Genomic DNA, 18,925 nt, shown 5'->3' with positions numbered 1-18,925 from the left:
TGGCACCGAGTCCAGCGGTGGCGATTTTCAGGGTGTCGGAAGACCCAGGAATTCAGGAGGGGAAAGAGGCAGAAGTTCTGGCCTTTGCTTCCCTGGTAGCCTGGAGACGGATACTATTAGCTTGGAGGGACTCAAAGCCCCCGAAGTCGGAGACCTGGCTATCGGACATGGCTAACTTCCTCTGTTTGGAGAAAATCAAGTTCGCCTTGAGAGGGTCACTGTTAGTGTTCGCCCGGTGGTGGCAACCGTTCGTCGACTTCATTGTGGAAAATTAATCGTCAGCAGAAGAAGGTGGGGGTAGTTTAGCTTAGAGGAGGGGGTTAATAAAGGTGGGACCTGTAAGGAAGGGAGGCGGCTTTTCCACTATGTTTATAGTTTCATGTACTTGTGTTGTTATAATACCTAAAAATAACTCAATAAAATGTTTATTAAAATAAAAATTAAATTTGGAGAACTGTGTTTTAAAATTCCCATCTTTAGGTGATATTAGACAACTGAAACAAATTGTTTATAGTGACGCATCTTCTGCTTATCTCTATGATGGCTTTGCAAGTGCGGGAGGGAGGGTTTACAATTTTCTCCTGGGAGAGAAAAGAAAATGTTGCCCTCTGGCATGGGAAACTAAAAAGATATGAAGAGTTGCTAAAAAGTACAATAGCAGCGGAGACAGTGGCCTTAGTAGAGGCAATAGATACGGCATTTTTATAGCCAGGATCCCTGACTGAAAGTTTAAATTCAGGAACAGTACTTATTGAGTGTCACAAAGTCAATAAATCCCTTTGGGAGAAGGTCCACTCTATGAAAAGAGTCAATGAGAAAAAACTATGGATTGACAAAACGAGCCTATAAAACAACTGCCAGAGAAGAGGAAGTTTGTCAAGATCAAGTGGGTTGACAACAGTTACCAATTATCTGACTGTCTAACAAAAAAAAGGGGCCAGTTCGAAGAAATTATTAGAAATTGTAAGGGCAGCAATGTGGCACAGTGGTTAGCATTGCTAACTACGGCGCTGAGGACCCTGGTTCGATCCCGGCTCTGGGTCACTGTCCGTGAGGAGTTTGCACATTCTCCCCATGTTTGCGTGGGTTTCGCCCCCACAACTCAAAGATATGCAGGGCAGGTGGATAGGCCACGCTAAATTGCCCCTTAATTGGAAAAAATGAATTGAGTACTCTAAATGTTTAAAAGAAAATTAGAATTGTTTAATAGACTACATTTATTGTTTGAGACTGCGCGAATATATAAAGGGGATGGTGGCACTGTGGTGTTGAATGGGAAATAATTGTAGAGCTCAATAAAATTGGAATGAATGACATCAAGGCTTTCCAGTTTTTATTACTCAGACACTATCAGAACTTAACACAGTCGGCATCCGTTTTTACACCCCCCCCCCCCCCCCCATTGACACCCCAGGCGCAATAATAATAATAATAATAATCTTTATTATTGTCGCAAGTAGGCTTACATTAAACCTGCAATGACTTAATGTGAAAATCCCTTAAATGAACTCACCGTTCTACCATCCCGATGGATATCGTTTAAACTGCTAGTGCTCCCATTCTCCTGCATTTCAAGCTGATTGCCATCCCAGTGCATGGTGGCACGAGGAATTTTTGGCATCTCGGATTTGGGCCACATTACATAATCGTGAGAGCCGGACGACGAACTACACGAACCACTCTTGGACCTATAAATGAAAAACAATTTTGCTTTAGTTGCAACATCAATCTCTACAGACAGTAGAATTTGCAATGTGATTACATGTTGCAATTAAATGTGTGCAGATCCCATGGTATTCAAATCCCAATTTAAACCAGTTAGGACATTGCATTTATCCATTCATGTGGACGGTGTGTGCCTTTATGCTATTATCCTTCCTGCCTTCCTTCAAAGATGCATCGATTCTACTTGTGCACCGACAATATAAATGGCTGCATGATGTTTATTTTCCCCTTCACAGAAGAGCTAGTTCATACCAGATTGAATACATTGCTTCAAAATATCAGCTAATGGCTGCTCAAAGGTCAAGTGTTTGTACTAAGGTATGACTGATCAAAATATCACACTTACATTAGTGCAGTGAGGGTAGCAGCAGTATCACAACAATATCATTTCTTAAAGCCACCCTTTGATGGCAGGCAAACAGGATAAGCATCAACATGATGTCAGCACTGCATGGCTAAGAACACAGTCAATAAAAGTCACCAGCTGTGAAGGCTTATTCCTTCAGATTGCTCTGTCATTCAATAAAATCATAGCTTATCCTTGAACTCAACTCCACTTGCCGACCCAATCTCCATATCACACGATTCCCTTAAATGACCAACAATGGTGCACAACGCAGAGTCTTTGGTTGGGGGGGGGGGGGGGGGGGGGGGGGGGGGGGGGGGGGGGGGGGGGGGGGGGGGGGGGGGGCGCAAATGTCTCAATACATTGAGGGTTAGTACAAGGAAATTTACTTTACAATGCAGATTTGTATTTGTACAGAATATAGCTGCAGTAAGTTTCAAGAGAATAAGGTGAGGTTGGATGGCCTCTACTTTAATGCCAGGGGTATTACAGGGTAAAACGGCTGAGTTACGGGTGAAGATTTACACATGGAATTGTGACATAGTAGCCATCGCGGAGATGTGGTTGAGGGAGTGGCATGATTGGCAAATCAACACCCCGGAATATCGAATCTTCAGGCAAGACAGAGGAGGGGGTAAAAGAGGGGGGACCAATGCATTATTAGTTAAGGAGTCAGTTACTCCGTAAGGAGTCAGAGATGATATCTTAGAGGGGGCAGCAAATGGAGCTTTGTGCGTAGAGCTTATGAGTAAAAAAGGGACAGCCGCATTGCTAAGTGTTGGTTATAGACCCCGAGACTGTCAGCGGGAAACTGAGGAGCAAATATGTGTGCAATTTGCAGAGGTTTGTAAAAATAATATTCGGTGATTTCAACTTTTCCAACACTGTGTTTAGGGCATAGATGGAATGGAGTTCACAAAATATATACAGGAGAACTTTTTAGCTCAATATTTAGAGGGGCCAATAAGTAGGACCTACAAAAATAGAGGTTTTTAGCAAGTACAAGGGGAGTAAATCAACGGAGGCATTGATGGAGTACAGAAAGTGCAGGGTGGGGCTTAAGAAAGCAATTACGAGAGCAAAGAGGGGATCTGAGAAAGTTTTGGCTGGTAAAAGTAAGGAAATTCCCAAGATATTCTGTAAGTATATTAATGGGAAGAGGATAACCAGGGAAAGAGTAGGGCCCATTAGAGACCAAGGGGGAATCTGTGGGTGGTGCCAGAGGACATTGGTAGGGTGTTGAATGAATACTTCACATTTGTCTTCACCCAAGAGAATGAGGTAGGTATGGAACTCAGGGAGAGAGTGTGTGAGGTTCTTGAGCAAATTGTCATAGGGAGTGACACAGTATTGGAGGTATTGGCAGGCTTAAAAGTGGACAAATCTCCAGGTCTTGATGAATTTTATCCCAGGATGCTGTGGGAGGCGAGGGAGGAGATTGCAGGGGCTCAGGCCCAATGTTTTGATTCCTCTCTGGCCGCAGGGGAGGAGCCATTGGACTGGAGAACAGCTAATGTAGTCCACTATTTAAGAAAAATTCTAGAGGTAAGCCAGGGAACTACAGACCAGCGAGTTTTATGTCAGTGGTGGGGAAACTATTGCCGATAATTCTGAAGGAGAGAATCTATCTTCACTTGGAGAGGCAAGATTTGATCAGGAATAGTCAGCATGGCTTTGTCGGGGGGGGGGGGGGGGGGGGGGGGGGGGGGGAAGGGGGGGGGGGGGGGGGGTGTCATGCCTAACAAATTTGATTGAATTTTTTGAGGTGACCAGGGCTGGGTCCCGGCGGGACAGAGTGGCGTGAACCACTCCAACATCGGGCCTCCCCAAAGGTGCGGAATTCTCCGCACCTTTAGGAGGTAGGCCTGCGCCGGAATGGTTCCTGCTCTGTCGGCTGGCGCGAACAGCCTTTGGCGCCCCGCCAGCCGGGGCCGAAAGGCCTTCGCTGGCCGGCGGTAGTCCGAGCATGCGCCGGAGCTTCAGCGGCTGCTGACGTCATACCGGCGCATGCGCAGGGAAGGGGGTCATTTCCGCCCCCGCCATGGTGAAGGCCATGGCAGGGGCGGAAGAAAAAGAGTGCCCCCACGGCACAGGCCCGCCTACCGATCGGTGGGCCCCAATTGTGGGCCAGGCCACCGTCGGGGCACCCCCCGGGGTCAGATCGGCCCGCACCCCCCCACCCCCCCAGGACCCCGCCCGTGCCGCCAATCCCGCCGGTACCAGAGGAGGTTTAAACCACGCCGGCGGGAAAGGCCCGTCAGCGGCGGGACTTCGGCCCATCGCGGGCCGGAGAATCGCCGCGGGGGGCCCGCCGACCGGCGCGGCGTAATTCCCGCCCCCGCCGAATCTCGGGGGGGGGGGGGGGGCGGAGAATTCGGGACACGGCGAGGGCGGGATTGACACCGGCCGCGGGCGATTCTCCGACCCCCCGGGGAGTCGGAGAATTCCGCCCTAGGTGTGTAGGTGAGGATAGTGCAGTTGATGTAGTTTACATGGATTTCAGCAAAGTCTTTGACAAGGTCCCACATTGAAGACTTAAAGAAGGCAAATGCATGATGGGATACAGGGTAACTTGATAAGGTGGACTCAAAATTGTCTTAGCTGTAGGAGAAAGAGGGTGATGCCAAAAGACTGTTTTAGTGACAGGAAGCCAGTGGCAAGTGGTGTACCACAGGGATCTGTGCTGTGTCCCCTATTGTTAGTGACTATATAAATTACATAGATGATAATGTAGGGGATAGCATCAGTAGGTTAACAGTGAGGTGGAGTGTCCTGGAGTTACATAAAGATATAGATGGGATGGTCAAATGGGCAGAAAAATGGCAAATGGAAATTAACCCTGAAAAATATGAGGTGATCTACTTTGTAAGGAGTATTTGGACAAGAAAGTATTCAATTAATGGCCTGACACTGGGAAGTTCCAAAGAACCCAAAGTAGCATTGTGGATAGCACAATCGCTTCACAGCTCCAGGGTCCCAGGTTTGATTCCGGCTTGGGTCACTGTCTGTGCGGAGTCTGCACATCCTCCCCGTGTCTGCGTGGGTTTCCTCCGGGTGCTCCGGTTTCCTCCCACAGTCCAAAGATGTGCAGGTTAGGTGGATTGGCCATGATAAATTGCCCTTAGTGTCCAAAATTGCCCTTAGTGTTGGGTGGGGTTACTGGGTTATGGGGATACTGGGTTATGGGGATAGGGTGGAGTTGTTGACCGTGGGTAGGGTGCTCTTTCCAAGAGCCGGTGCAGACTCGATGGGCTGAATGGCCTCCTTCTGCACTGTAAATTCTATCTATGAAACAAAGGGACTTTGGGTGTGTTTATCCATAGATCTCTGAAGGCAGGTTAATAGAGTGGTAAAAAAAGGCATATGTGATACTTGCCTTTATCAATTGAGGCATAGATTACAAAAGGCAGGTCAGGTGCCTTTCATGCATCGGTGCAGACTCAATGGGCGGAAGGGTGTCTTCTGCACTGTATTGTTGTCTGTGATTCTGTATTTAAGGGCATCCTTTATAAATGGCAAATCAACATTTTAATTTGTTAAGCTGGCAGTCAGGGGAAAAATTATTGGCCAACATTTGTCACCATACTGTTGCCATAGAAGGTGCGTAGATGCCCGGAGGGCTTTGTGATACATTGGGTGGAAATTGGCAGGTGAGAGAGCATGTTTAATGAATCATCTGCTTGATCTCTTTGTACTCAATTGTTATATATTCCAAAAAGTAACAAAAAATGTGGTGAAAGCTTATTCTTCTAGAATGTTGACAAACCACTAAAGCACCAAGTAGAATGTCATGGGAGTGTTCCTTTAAGAAAGGTTTTTGTCTTATCACATGGCTTCAGTGATGTCATTGTGTGGGTGGAGCTGGGCTGCGGCTCTGAGAGTTTTACTTTCGCTTTGAGTTGGGACTGGATTGAACTGCACTGGTTGAAAGAGATGTTTTTCTCTATCTTCATTTTAAAAGCTGTTCCAGATTACTTGGTAACTTAAAAGAGATAATTGCTTTCTGGAAGGAATTCAAATCTGCTGTTTGAAAAGGGGAACAAGAGTATCAATAACCACAGTCGTATACCAGTGAGAAAGCCATGTGCTGGGCCACACCTTTGAAAAGGGGTTTCTGGTTTTACTTGGATTTTGTTGTTGAGTTGGAACAGTTAAGGGTGAATTCATTAAGGGTTATACATAGATTACCGTAGCTGTGTGGCGTCTTTGTGCTTTGTAGTTGATAAAAATTCTTGCTGTATGTGTTTATACAAATGTTTATTCAATTCTTAGACTAAAGATTGTTTTTTTGATTAAAAATGCCGAAGAATCTGTTGAATAACACCTGAAAGGCAGGCTCTTCTGCTCATCCTAGCCAAATTCAACAAACAGTTATAGGTCAGGTGAACGCCACTTTATACTTTGGTGTTTTCTAAACACTGGCCCATAACAAGAGAAACATTTTTAAAAAAGTACATGCATCTATTTCCACCAGCATTTCATGTCATGAAGCTTCCAATTTGGACGAGTAGCCAATTTTGCTTTTGACGTGGAAAATAATCTTTTCCTCTGAATCCTACCATTTATTAGCAGCGCAGGATAGAAATGTGTGTCACATTCTTACCTGAGACACGTTGTGATCAAGGCCAACAAGAGGAGGAGAATGATGCCACCCAGTACACAGGAGACCACCACAACCACCAGTAAATATGCTGGGGAAAAAGTAGTCACATTAATATTACAAATGGAACCATCACATGCTCATTCTTTATGAACAGTAAGCCTCATCAGATTTAAAAAGTGAACGGGAAAGCATTAAACCGTGTAATTAGAATATAAATTAGATGTGAGTTTTTATTTTTTGATCCAATAAATATCAGAATTAAAATTAATTTAAAGAAGGTCATTTGAAATGAAGAATTTGTTACAAAATGTTTGTTGCCTTCTCTCGTCCTGAACACAATCCTTCATTCTCCGATCTCTCAGCCTTTCCAATACTGTGATTAATTGATGTTCAGCCACCTATGAGGGGCATGTACTTTTCCCCATTTTCCCTACTTTTACTTCACTTTAAAGCAAATTACTATGGATGCTCTCTCCTCCACCTTCTCCCCATTTTTATTTCCATCAATTTGTTTTCTTCCTTCCATTGATCCGTTTCCCCCCCATCATTGTCCCACTCTCCCACCCCATTCGGGCCATCTGTTCCTAATTGCCCTTTGACATGCTGATTTTTGTTTTGCCATTCACACATTCTAATCTCTTTATGTGCCACTATCAGTACGTTCTCAGCCTTAATCACCCCCATAAAAAATTTTTTTTAAGAGTATCCAATTCATTTTTTCCAATTAAGGGGCAATTTAGCATGGCCAATCCACATACCCTGCGCATCTTTGGGTTGTGGGGGCGAAACCCACGCAAACACGGGGAGAATGTGCAAACTCCACACGGACAGTGACCCGGATCGAACCTGAGACCTCGGTGCCATGAGGCAGAAGTGCTAACCACTGCGCCACCGTGCAGTGCACCTTAATCACCCCCATTTTATATTGCTTTTGTCTTTCTGTCCACAGCAACTTCGTCAATCTCCATCACTGGCCACCTATCCAGCCCCACCGCTCCACGCCCGCTCCCCACAACGCTATAAATCTGACCCTATTTCCCGCTCTCTCCAGATTTGACAAAGAGTCATCCAGACTCAAAACATTAGCTCCCTTCTCTCGCCATAGATACTGTCAGACTTGTTTTAAAAAAACAATTTAGAGTGCCCAATTCATTTTTTTCAATTAAGGGGCAATTTAGCATGGCCAATCCACCTAGCCTGCACACCTTTGGGTTGTGGGGGCGAAACCCACGCGAGCACGGGGAGAACGTGCAAACTCCACACAGACGGTGACCCAGAGCCAGGATCGAACCTGGGACCTCAGCGCCGTGAGGCAGCAGGGCTAACCCACTGTGCCACCGTGCTGCCCACCTGTCAGACTTGTTGAGATGTGCAACATGTTTCAGAGTTTATCAATTCTCTCTTTCTAATTCTTCAGAGGTGAAAACAGTCAAGGCTGTGAGCCACTACCCCCATTGTCAATGCAGCCAAGGTGATACTTCGAAAAACCAAGGTGAGTACAGTATAACCCTTAGGTAGTGCGAGATATGGCAGGGCAGTGCCCTAGCACAACTAGGGGCGGGCCTTCTGTGCAGACTCATTGGGGGGGGGGGGGGGTGTTTCCCCTAAATGTGCAGGGGTCGGGCAGCACGGTGGCGCAGTGGTAGCACTGCTGCCTCAGGGCACCAAGGTCCTAGGTTCAATGCAAGCTCTGGGTCACTGTCCGTGTGGAATTTGTACATTCTCCCCATGTTTGGGTGGGTTTCGCCCCCACAACCCAAAGATGGGCAGGCTCGGTGGATTGGCGAGGATAAATTGCCCCTTAATTGGAAAAAATGGATTGAGTACTCTAAATTTACTTTAAAAAAGGAAAAGAAAAGTGTGCAGGGGTTGGGGGCAATGAATGATGGGGGGGATAGCGTGAAGACTGTGAGAGAGGTGTCACAATGCCGGCGGATGGTTGGGGGGGTGGGATTGCCCCTCAGTGGACAAGCATTGGGGGTTTCCCCCATGTTCGCCAGGCATCCCGATGTTCGTGGGGGGGGGGGGGCCAAATCCCACCCCAGGTGGATTTTGTAACCCCACCACCCCGCCCGGCTGCAGCATGTTTTTTTGGCAGCAGAGGTAGCTTGCCATTGGCTGGCAGCAGGTCTTTCTGGTCCCGCTGATATAATGGGTGTTTGCCACTGGAAAACTGGATACGGGGTGAGGAGGGGTGGTTGTCATCGGCGCGTCCGGAAGATCTTGCCAGTGGGAAGGGCCAGAAAATGCAGCTCACAGTCCGGAACCCTCATGGTACGGATCTGACTTTGTCTGATCTTTGATCATTTTGCCAAACACATATCACTTCCTTTACTTGTCTGCAAGTCTGCATCTGGGGCCGGTTTAGCACAGGGCTAAAGAGCTGGCTTTGAAAGCAGACCAAGCAGGCCAGCAGCACGGTTCGATTCCCGTAACAGCCTCCCCGAACAGGCGCCGGAATGTGGCGACTAGGGGCTTTTCACAGTAACTTCATTTGAAGCCTACTTGTGACAATAAGCGATTTTCATTTCATTTCATACAGAGAGTTTGAATCTGTCATTTGTAAATGTCACATTTTGCAAAGAATATAAATGACAGGTACTTACATTTATCACAGTTAAATCCTCCATAACCAAATGGACACCTAGAAATAACAAGGAGCTAAATATTTTAGTTGTCTCAGACACATATTATAGAACAAGATTGAAAATCAACCGCACCCCTGCCACAAAGTACATTACTGGCTTAACAGGCTCATTATTTAAAAAAAAATTAGAATATTAATTTTTCCAAATTAAGCAGCAATTTAGCGTGGCCAATCCATCTACGGTGCACATCTTTTTGGGTTGTGGGGGTGAGACCCACGTAGACACGTAGAATGTGCAAACTCCACACGGATAGTGACCCGGGGCTGGGATAAAACCTGGGTCCTTGGCGCCGTGAGGTTCATTATACCCAGACAATGATCTTTGGTGTTTGTGTCCTGAGTATTTCTGCGCGTTAGCCACTATGAAAGTTAGGAATGATGCCGAATTAGGAATAATTCAGCCTTAAATGTAAAATCACTTATGAGGGATATTTTGCATTAGATCGCATGTGCAATTCTAAACCAACTACACAGAACAGTTGTTAAGTTGCAATATGGTAATGATGTCAAATGATTGACAGCAGTGTGTGATTTTAATAGAGCCATCCTTCGTCATTCTAGATTCAATTCCGGTCAATACTGATGGACTGAAAGTCTCCCACTTCAGATTTGTAACCTCCATTAGAAATCAGTCTTTAGCAATATGTCTCCATATTATTAAAATTCCATGGCTGACGTAGCTACTCTTTTGAAAAATATCTAAGGGAAAGACAGAGGGCGTGAGTTTGAGCCCGCACTCGCCCTCTGCAAGATCGGCAGCATGGGTGGAAAATCTCGCGAGAATTGGGAAATGCGATTCCCGCCAGAGAGATGGCAATTGGCCATTTAGCGTGGCCAATCCACCTAACCTGCACATCTTCGGGTTCTGGGGGTGAAACCCACGCAGACAAGGGGAGAATGTCCAAATTCCACATGGACAGCGACCCAGGGTCGGGATTCAAACCTGGGTCGGCAGCACCATAGTCGCAGTGCTAACCACTGTGCCATGTGCCGCCCTATCATCAATCCTTTACTGGAGTCGATAGCTTCTTGCTAGAACACCAGTGAAAAGGTGACTAGATTTAGTGAGGTGAACGTGGGAAGCTGACCCCTCACATTTGCTCTTTGTATCTACACATTGAGTCCAGCATACAAAGAGACTGGTTCCCGGCTCAAAAGCTGGAAAGCAGCATAATGCACAGAGGCTTCTTACCAAAACCAATGATAAAAATATAAATTAGAAATATGTGTGATGGAAAGACATTTCAAGTTCACAAAACTGCCCAGAAATAGCATCAATTGGATCACTTCATCCTCATGGTGGGTATGGGGTCTTGCGAGCATCAATTTTGTGGCAGAGGGATATCATGACCGAAGCAAGGGCATTTTACAGTGTACAATAATTTTTCAGGAACTAATGACAGGAACTAAATGCCATGGAAATAAAGATGCAACACTTTGTAATTGACCAACTTACTTCACGCAAGTTCCATTTTCAAACTTAAATCCACTTAGACAAGCTGTTTTGAAAAGAAAGAGTAAATTAGATGATTGACCCACGCTAATACTTGTACATTTCAAATGGTGCCCTGTTCATCCCAATACAACAGGGGTATTAAGTCTATAAAGGCATCAGTGTAAATCATGTGTACTTTTTCAAACAACCATTATAAAAATAACAATCTAGAAGGACCGGCTCAAAGGGTGCATTCATGCCAATATTGCAAAAAAAGTCTGCGCTTGGATCACAACTTGGGTAGATTCCCTGCTCCACACGGCACATGAGAGAAATATTAACCAGGACAAAATAAACTTGAGGAAACGCTGGCTAGGTGGCATTGTACCAATGGTGCTCCAGGACAGCTGGAGATCAGGCATCACAGTTCTCAGTTTATTTAAAGCATTTAAGTCTTTTTAATACAGCCATGGGGGTGTAAATACGAGTAAACTGGTAGAAACCCAAATCACCTCAACTATTTCAAAATTCCACACAGCTGGTCAGTGGTCACCACTGCAAACTCGAAACTTTCAGAAAGCTGAGGCATTTTCTTTTGTTGGTATGGCTGATGCAGGAGAAAAGTGTTTAAAATTGGGAAAGAAAAGGATGGGTCAGCTCAATAGAGAAAGACAATTTCCAATAATGGAAGGGTCGAGAATAAGGGGCCACAGACGCTAGATTAAATGCAAGTGCTTTGGAACAGAGATAAGTAGGGGCAGCACGGTGGCGCAGTGGGTTAGCCCTGCTGCCTCACGGCGCCAGGACCCGAGTTCAACCCCGGCTCTGGGTCACTGTCCGTGAGGAGTTTGCACACTCTCCCTTGTGTCTGCATGGGTCTCACCCCCACAACCCCAAAGAGGTGCAGGGTAGGTGGATTGGTCACGCTAAATTGCCCCTTAATTGGACAAAAAAAGAAACAGAGATAAATACACTTCTTTACAAAAGAAAATTAAAACTGTGGAAATCATTTTCAGACTCGGTAGCTGTAGCAGAAACCAATTCAACATTTAGGATTAGGATAAGTAAATGAAGGAAAGTGGTTAACTGCAGGCTAATTTTGAATAGGATTATTTGCTTGTGTGGAGGATAAATCTATTCGTTGGGCCGCATTGCCCATTTCCTGTTCAAACACGTATCTCTAAATTTGTCTGAAATTAAGATTTTAACTCTAAATAGTCTCCGTGGAAGAGTCTGTAGATGCATCAATTGCAACATGCAGATTAGGGCTGGTTTCAGAATGGTACTGACAGACACAGGTTATCACTGTAGTACAACATGAACTAACAGACCACCCGGGTTGTGCATTAATTACAAAAACGAAGGGCACTACAGCGATTGGTTTGAAGCAATGAATCTTGCAGCAGAAGGTAATCCCACACCATGAAGTTCATGGGAATACGACAATCAAGTCATTAGGCTCACATAATGGGGGAATGAAAGAATTTTTCACTTGGACATGGAGTGAGTTACCTCGCCTTTCAGCTCTTAATCCATTTCAAGACCCCAACTGGGGTGGATTATTCAGAGACCAAGGGAACAAACATTTAAAGCCTAGCTAACATGGCTCCTCCCCATGGGCTGGGGGAATTTGGAATTTAAGATTGTACTTTCACCACTAACTTTAAAACATGTGACACCACTTTCCACAGAGGACAGCAAGGTAGAACAAGAACTCTTACTTGGCAGGTTAGGACTCAACTGTTGACGGACCACATTGCACAAAGTATGATAAAGCATTAGGAAGGAGACCATGATCGTTTAAATTTAGGCCGTACTCATCATTTGTAATGGCACAGCCTCTGGCCTTCAGCTCCAGAACCCTTGGAAATTTTTACACACCTCCAATACTGACCCTTGCGCATCAGAGATTTTAATTGTCCATTGCTAATTCTGCTCTCCTCAGGTGCCTGTAGAGCCCCAATGCACTGGATATTCTCCCTAAACGTTACAGCCCCTCACTCCTCCATTAAACCTTACAGCCCCTCGCTCCTCCATTAAGATAGTTCTTAAAATCTCTTTGACTAAGGCTTTCGTCATATATTCTAGGATCTTTGTGTGGCCCAGTGTCAAATTATGCTTACCAATGCATCTTGGATGTTTTATACCATAGGCACTCTATGAATGCAAGTTGCTGTAAACATACCCAAAAGCACAATCACTGCAAAGCTGTCACCTACCTTTGCAGCTTCGATCAGAAGGAAGATATTTGAAGTAACCAGGCATGCAGTTGCAGATAGCAATGCCATTGTTTGCTTTACACTGAGAGGTGCTGTTATCACAAGGGTTCAGACTGCATACGCTTCCAACTGCTTTGGGGGGGGGGGGGGGGGGGGGGGGGCGGTGGAAGAGTAAAGAAAATAGAAAAAAGATAAATCAGTCACAGCACATGACTCAATTTTGTTTTTATATTTGGTAATTGTCGAGTTCCCCTCACATGTTTGATCAGGTAAAACCAAATGGACAACATGGCCACTCAAAGGAGGCAGTGATACAAGATCAACACAACACACTGGAGTATATCTACACAATGGTCTGGGTTCTCCGTTTCAGCGGCTAAGTGCCGGCTCAAACAGAGAATTTGCGGGTGTTTTACGACTCCAAAATCGTCACCGAACCCTCACCGATTCCGGTGAGGGGCAAGCAGCTTCCAGCTCCCGCGACAAAAACGGCCAGAGAATGGCATGGAATAGCGGTCACGCCATACAACATGGCGCCGGCCATGCATGGACCCGGCCCATCTTCCGTGATGCCACAGGCCACTCCCTTGTCCACGCCCCACCAGTTCCCCCCCCCCCCCCCCCCAGCCCTCGCGGAAGCCCCCCCCCAGCCAGCGGCACGGAGCCCGGCCGAGTGCAGCGGTGCTGGACACAGTCCGCAACCGCAACGCCGGGTTCCTGACCGCTGAGACCAGACATCAACCACGCAGTCAGGACCTTGGCCCATCAGGGGCGGAGCGGGAGGGCCTGCTGATGGCGCGGCAACAGCTTGTGGCATGTGACGTGATTACGCCACTTCCAAGGGGCGGAGCACGGCTGGCCGGCGTCGGCCCCGTATTTGGGCGTTGGAGTGGATTCTCCGCCCGATCGCCAATTAAGATATCAACGTCGGGCAACGGAGAATTCCACCCAATGTTTTTTTTTCAATTTATTTCAGACCTATTCGCAAATTGTGGTTAACAGGACATTGCTTTGCATCACCAAAGGCAAAATTTCCCTCATTTAAAAACAGAAATTAATTTTTTTAAAAGGTACATCCACCTCAAAAGCAGCATGATGGCTAATCAAACTGCCAACATGCATTCTTCATATCTTGGCCTGTTCAGCCACAGAATTGAAGTGGAAAACATTCCGCATGAAAGTTTCACAATTGCTTTTGTGCCAATATCACTTAATTGGTTTTGTACAAAGGCAACACTGCAGCATGCACTACATGTCTGTTGGTTTGGATGACCTTTGAGAATTATTTGATTGAAGCTGAGATCATTCAATGGCCCCCAACCACATCCCCAACCTCATTATAACTGTATACAACCCAAGAAACAAATTCAAAACATGTGTTACAAACACTATCTTCAGAACAGATAGATCTTAAAGCTGTTCTGTTTACTTTCTCTGCTGCCCCCACAAGTTTAAATCCTGGTTTATCCTTTCACTTCTGTTGCTGCCTAAACTGCCCCTACCAGGAGGTCTGTTTCACGGTACGTCATGCCTGTCTGTCTTGCACCATCCTCACTCATCCACTGTAACGTCCATCATCCAACTACCCCTAGGTCGACCCCTCTTTGTGTTCCACTTTACCCTCGAGAAGAGATTGATCTTTTCAGCTCTGCCCAGATATAATAAAATCGCAGAACCCCTACAGTGCAGAAGGAGGTCATTTGGTCCATCGAGTCTGTACCCAATCCCACACCCTATCCCCGTAACCCCACCTTGAAGCAATTTAGGGCCAATCCACCTAACCTGCACATCTTTTGATTGTGAGAGGAAACCGGAGCACCCAGAGGAAACCTACACAGACACTGGAAGTACAAACTGCACACAGTCATCAGAGGTCGGAATCGAGCCCGGGCCTTTGGTGCTGTGAGGCAGCAGTGCTTTTTTTAAAAATTAGAGTACCCAATTCTCTTTTTCCCCCCCAATTAACAGGCAATTTAGCGTAGCCAATCCACCTACTCTGCACATCTTTAGGTCATGGGGGTGAGACCTATGCAGACACAGGGAGAATGTGCAAACTCCACACAGTAACCCAGGGCCGGGAATGAACCAGAGTTCTTGGTGCCGTAAGGCAGCAGTGCTAACCACTGCACCACCGTGCTTTCTGAATGGCTGAAGTACTGACATTTTCGTTTTTAGATGTCAAGAGTTCTTTCTGTTCCTGCAATTTTTAAATCCCTCATCATTTGTCTCATGGCCTGTATATGGAATTGTTACCATCCATCTTAGCATCGCCATTTCAATAGCCTCGATATTTTTCCACAGATCTTTATTTATTATCCGGTTTCTAATGCAGGGAGGAAAGTTGACAGAATGCAACAACTGATGAGTTATTTTCCTTGTCACAACAAGCTTGAGTGTTCTTGTTAACACATCCTTCTTCATTAAATATCCTACTTCTAATTTCAGCATCGCATCTGCCATCTTCTGTTATCATTTGTCCTAAATAGACAAAATGATCGACTTGTTCCAGTGTGACACCATCCACTTCAATCATCACTCTCGATTGCCTCATACATCTAACTACCATTGTTTTTGTCCTTTTGAGTTGACACTCAGCCCATATTCAAAACTTCTAGTTTTTTCTTGATCGGTGATATTCTGTAGGGCCTCTTCGGATTCTGCAAGTGCTGTGACGTTAGTTTACGTTCTTGCCTCCATTTCTCTGAATACTTGTGTGTACAGACTGAATAACTTTGACGGCAGTGTTTAGCCATGCCACAAGCCTCTCTTCATTTTTCATGTTGAATTGTCCATCTTCTAGCCTGATGCTCACCAAATAGTTCCCAATATAGGCTCTGGATAAATCCCACATCTTTACTGTCAATGTCACATTTCCATTGCATGTGGTGATAAATATGATCAAACACTTTTTACATAGTCTATGTGGCGTATCCAGCTTGTTTACTTCCAGATATTTATTGAAGTTTGTTCTTAATTTAAATATTCCCTCTCTTGTCCCAATTGCAGATCCAAATCCAGACTGTGGTTCACCAATTTATGCTTCAAATTATTAAGCTTAGGGCTTGAAATTGATTTTCTCCATCGCTTTAGGTTTCTTAGGTAACTTAATGAATGTTGAATATTTCAAGTTACTTGGAAATATATTCTTTTCTATATATATGAACCCAAATTTCTATTATACAAACATACAAATTAGGAGCATCAGCCCTTCGAGCCTGCTCCACCACTCCATAAGATCATTGCTGACCCAATTGTGCTCTCAACTCCACTTTCCTTCCTACCACAATAACCTTCTAATTCCGCATTAAAAATATTCAATGCCTCTCCCTCCACTGCTCTCTGGGGAAAGAGTGTTCCACAGACTCATGGTCCTCAGAAAATATTTCTCCTCATCTCAGTCTTAAATGGGAGACCCCTTCTTTCCAAACTGTGTCCCCTAGATTTCTAGTTTCCCTCACAAGGAGAAACATCTTCCAGGATCCATCCCGGTCCCCTTAAGATCTTGTTATGCTTCAGTAAGGTCACTTCTCATTCGTCTATACTTGAATGGCTGCGGGCTTGTCCAATCTTTCCTCATAGAATAATCCCTTCATCCCAGAAATCAGTCAAGTGAACGTTCTCTGAACTGCTTCTAAGTCAGTTATGTCCTTTCTTAAATAAAGAGAACAGAACTGTACACAGTACTCTCGCCCTGGTCTCACTAATACCTTAAACAATTGTAGCGAAACATCTCCTACTTTTGTATTCCATTCTCCTTGCAATAAACGACAACAATCCATTTGTCTTCCTCGTCACTTGCTGTGTGTTGTTCCTCGTGTCTTAATAAAGCTCGTAGTCTCAAAGGTGGAGAAGATGCTTTATTGTGAATTTGTTCTCTCTTCAGAGCTTAACTTACGGCTACCTCAGATGCTGCCTGCTTGTGTGTCTGTGTCCTGCTTTCAGTTCTGCCTTCCGTGAAGTGTGTCCTCACTTCCTGTCCCTGTGTAGTTATAGCTCTCCCGTGCTCCCTCTAGTGCTTGCTCAGTTGTATTGCATCTACTCAGATCTACAATCACCACATCCCCCTTTTTTCTTTACATATTTTCTGTACATCATTAAAGAAAATTGTACAAAACAGTTACTTATGATATGTGTATTTATACAAGTGATGGTGCTATTGCATATTTTACAAAGCCAATTTATATTTATGAGTCCACTCTTAATAAAAACATTATGAGTCCAAACTTGATGAATTTGTTCACTGAGTTTTTTCTTTTGTTGTTGTTGACGTGGTGAATGTTGTCGGTGTTCTTGTTATTTTAAGTAACCAATGCGTCACCCCGAGGTGTTTGCATGGTCGAACCACTGATGTTGACTGACATGGACTTTTTTCTCTGTTTGTGGTATCGATTTATTATGTCATCTGCCTTGAAAGCTGGTGTGCTTGCTTGTTCTGGAGCAGATGTGAGTTTGTGCGATTTGTAGTCATCCCATGGCATGTTTGTAGTCTTGTCATTGTTTTGCAGTGTGCTGTGGCAATGTCCTTCATGTGCAGAGTTGTACCATTTTGTACCAGTCGTTGTTTCACTGCTGTTGTTTCTGTCGTTCCTGTCTTTGTCGTTTTCGTTGCCGTTCTTGTTGCTGTTTTTGTCGTTTCTGTCTTTGTTGTTGTCGCTATCTTTGTTATGCTTCTTGTTGGTTCTGTTGTTCTTCTTGTAGATTTTGTCGTGCTTGTAGTTGTTGTTGGTGCTGTTGTTCTTGTTTCTGCAGTGCTTCTTGCGATTTTTGTTGTTCTTATCGCGCTTCATGTTTCTTTTGTTGTTGCTGTTGTTGTTCTCGTTTCTGCTGTGCTTCTTTTGGCTTTTGTTTTTCTTGTTATGCTCAATGAGTGTCCCGTGTGGATAATTTGAGTCATTGAATGTTTCGTCTCGAGAATGGTGAGAATGATCTGATGTTGCATTGATGCTGGTGACATCAGTCATTTGTTGTGGATTAGATTCGTCGTCTTTGCTTTCTTGGTGCTCCTCTTCTGGAGTCAAAATCTTCATGATTTCAATTGACGTGGTCTCTCTGGACTCTTGGTGCTCCTCTTCTGCAGTCAAAATCTTCATGGTTTCTGTTGATGTGGTCTCACTGGACTCTTGGTGCTCCTCTTCTGGAGTCAAAATCTTCATGGTTTCTATTGGCGTGGTCTCACTGTACTCTTGATGCTCCTCTTCGGGAGTCAAAATCTGGATGGTTTCTATTGGCGTGGTCTCGCTGGACTCTTGGGTGGCCCTACTCTGTGCTTCTGTACAGACAAGCTGAGAACTGTCAGTCTCACTGTGATCCTGTCCCTCATGTATGTCGAGTGTGATCACCTTGTCACTGTTTTCGCATGCAGTGGGTAGATGTTTATCGTCTTCTTTTTGATTATGTGAGCTTGGTAGACTTTCATAGTCTGCTTGCGGTTGCTCAGATACGGCGGATTGACCTTCATGGTCTTGTTCATGCATGGTGTTCACCAGGGAGTGTTTGCTTACTTCCCTTTTGGAGTCTTTCATCACTCTCACTGTGGAGCCGGTCATCGCTCTCTCTGTGGAGTCTTTCTGTGCTCTCTGTGTGGCGTTGTCTTCGTCTTGGGTTTTGCTGTCATCCAATGTATCAACGATCTGCCATGGCACCATGGTGTTGGATTCATCTACCATGAGTAGGTTCGTGTTGAGCTTTGCGACCGTGTCACTGATGCTGTGATCAGCATATCCGAATAACTCAGCCATGTCTGAGTAGTATTCTTCGAAAAACAAATCATCTTTTTTTGTTTAGGATTTCTTTTTGTTCTCTTCACTTTGGGTGGTGCAGACTGCTTTTTCCAGGGTGTTGTGAGAGTTGTTTTCAACTGCTGGTTTAAGTTCAGGCATTTTTTTGTCTTCTGAGGCAAGAAAGTTTGGTTTTACCGCTTTAAGTATCTTGTTTTCAATTATCGGGCATT

The 18,925-nt window shown here is 45.0% G+C and overlaps 1 protein-coding gene across 3 annotated transcripts in view; it reads right to left on the bottom strand.

Annotated features, from left to right (window-relative positions):
* The window catches only part of LOC119953886 (protein HEG-like), a 127,539-nt gene that overhangs the window by 21,788 nt on the left and 86,826 nt on the right, over positions 1-18,925 (bottom strand). For 2 of the 3 annotated variants that reach the window (XM_038778510.1, XM_038778513.1), the window contains exons 7-11: positions 12,976-13,107; positions 10,778-10,820; positions 9,281-9,318; positions 6,675-6,762; positions 1,514-1,688 (exon numbers count right to left, since the gene is read on the bottom strand). In XM_038778510.1, the coding sequence (XP_038634438.1) occupies positions 1,514-1,688; positions 6,675-6,762; positions 9,281-9,318; positions 10,778-10,820; positions 12,976-13,107 (476 nt within the window). The remainder of the gene's footprint in view (positions 1-1,513; positions 1,689-6,674; positions 6,763-9,280; positions 9,319-10,777; positions 10,821-12,975; positions 13,108-18,925) is intronic. The other variant, XM_038778511.1, reaches the window with a different exon arrangement.

This window comes from Scyliorhinus canicula, chromosome 19 (genome assembly GCF_902713615.1).
Source record: "Scyliorhinus canicula chromosome 19, sScyCan1.1, whole genome shotgun sequence".
NCBI classification, from domain to species: domain Eukaryota; kingdom Metazoa; phylum Chordata; class Chondrichthyes; order Carcharhiniformes; family Scyliorhinidae; genus Scyliorhinus; species Scyliorhinus canicula.
The sequence above is the reverse complement of the archived record's forward strand: the minus strand, read 5'-3'. Positions and strand labels throughout refer to the sequence as shown.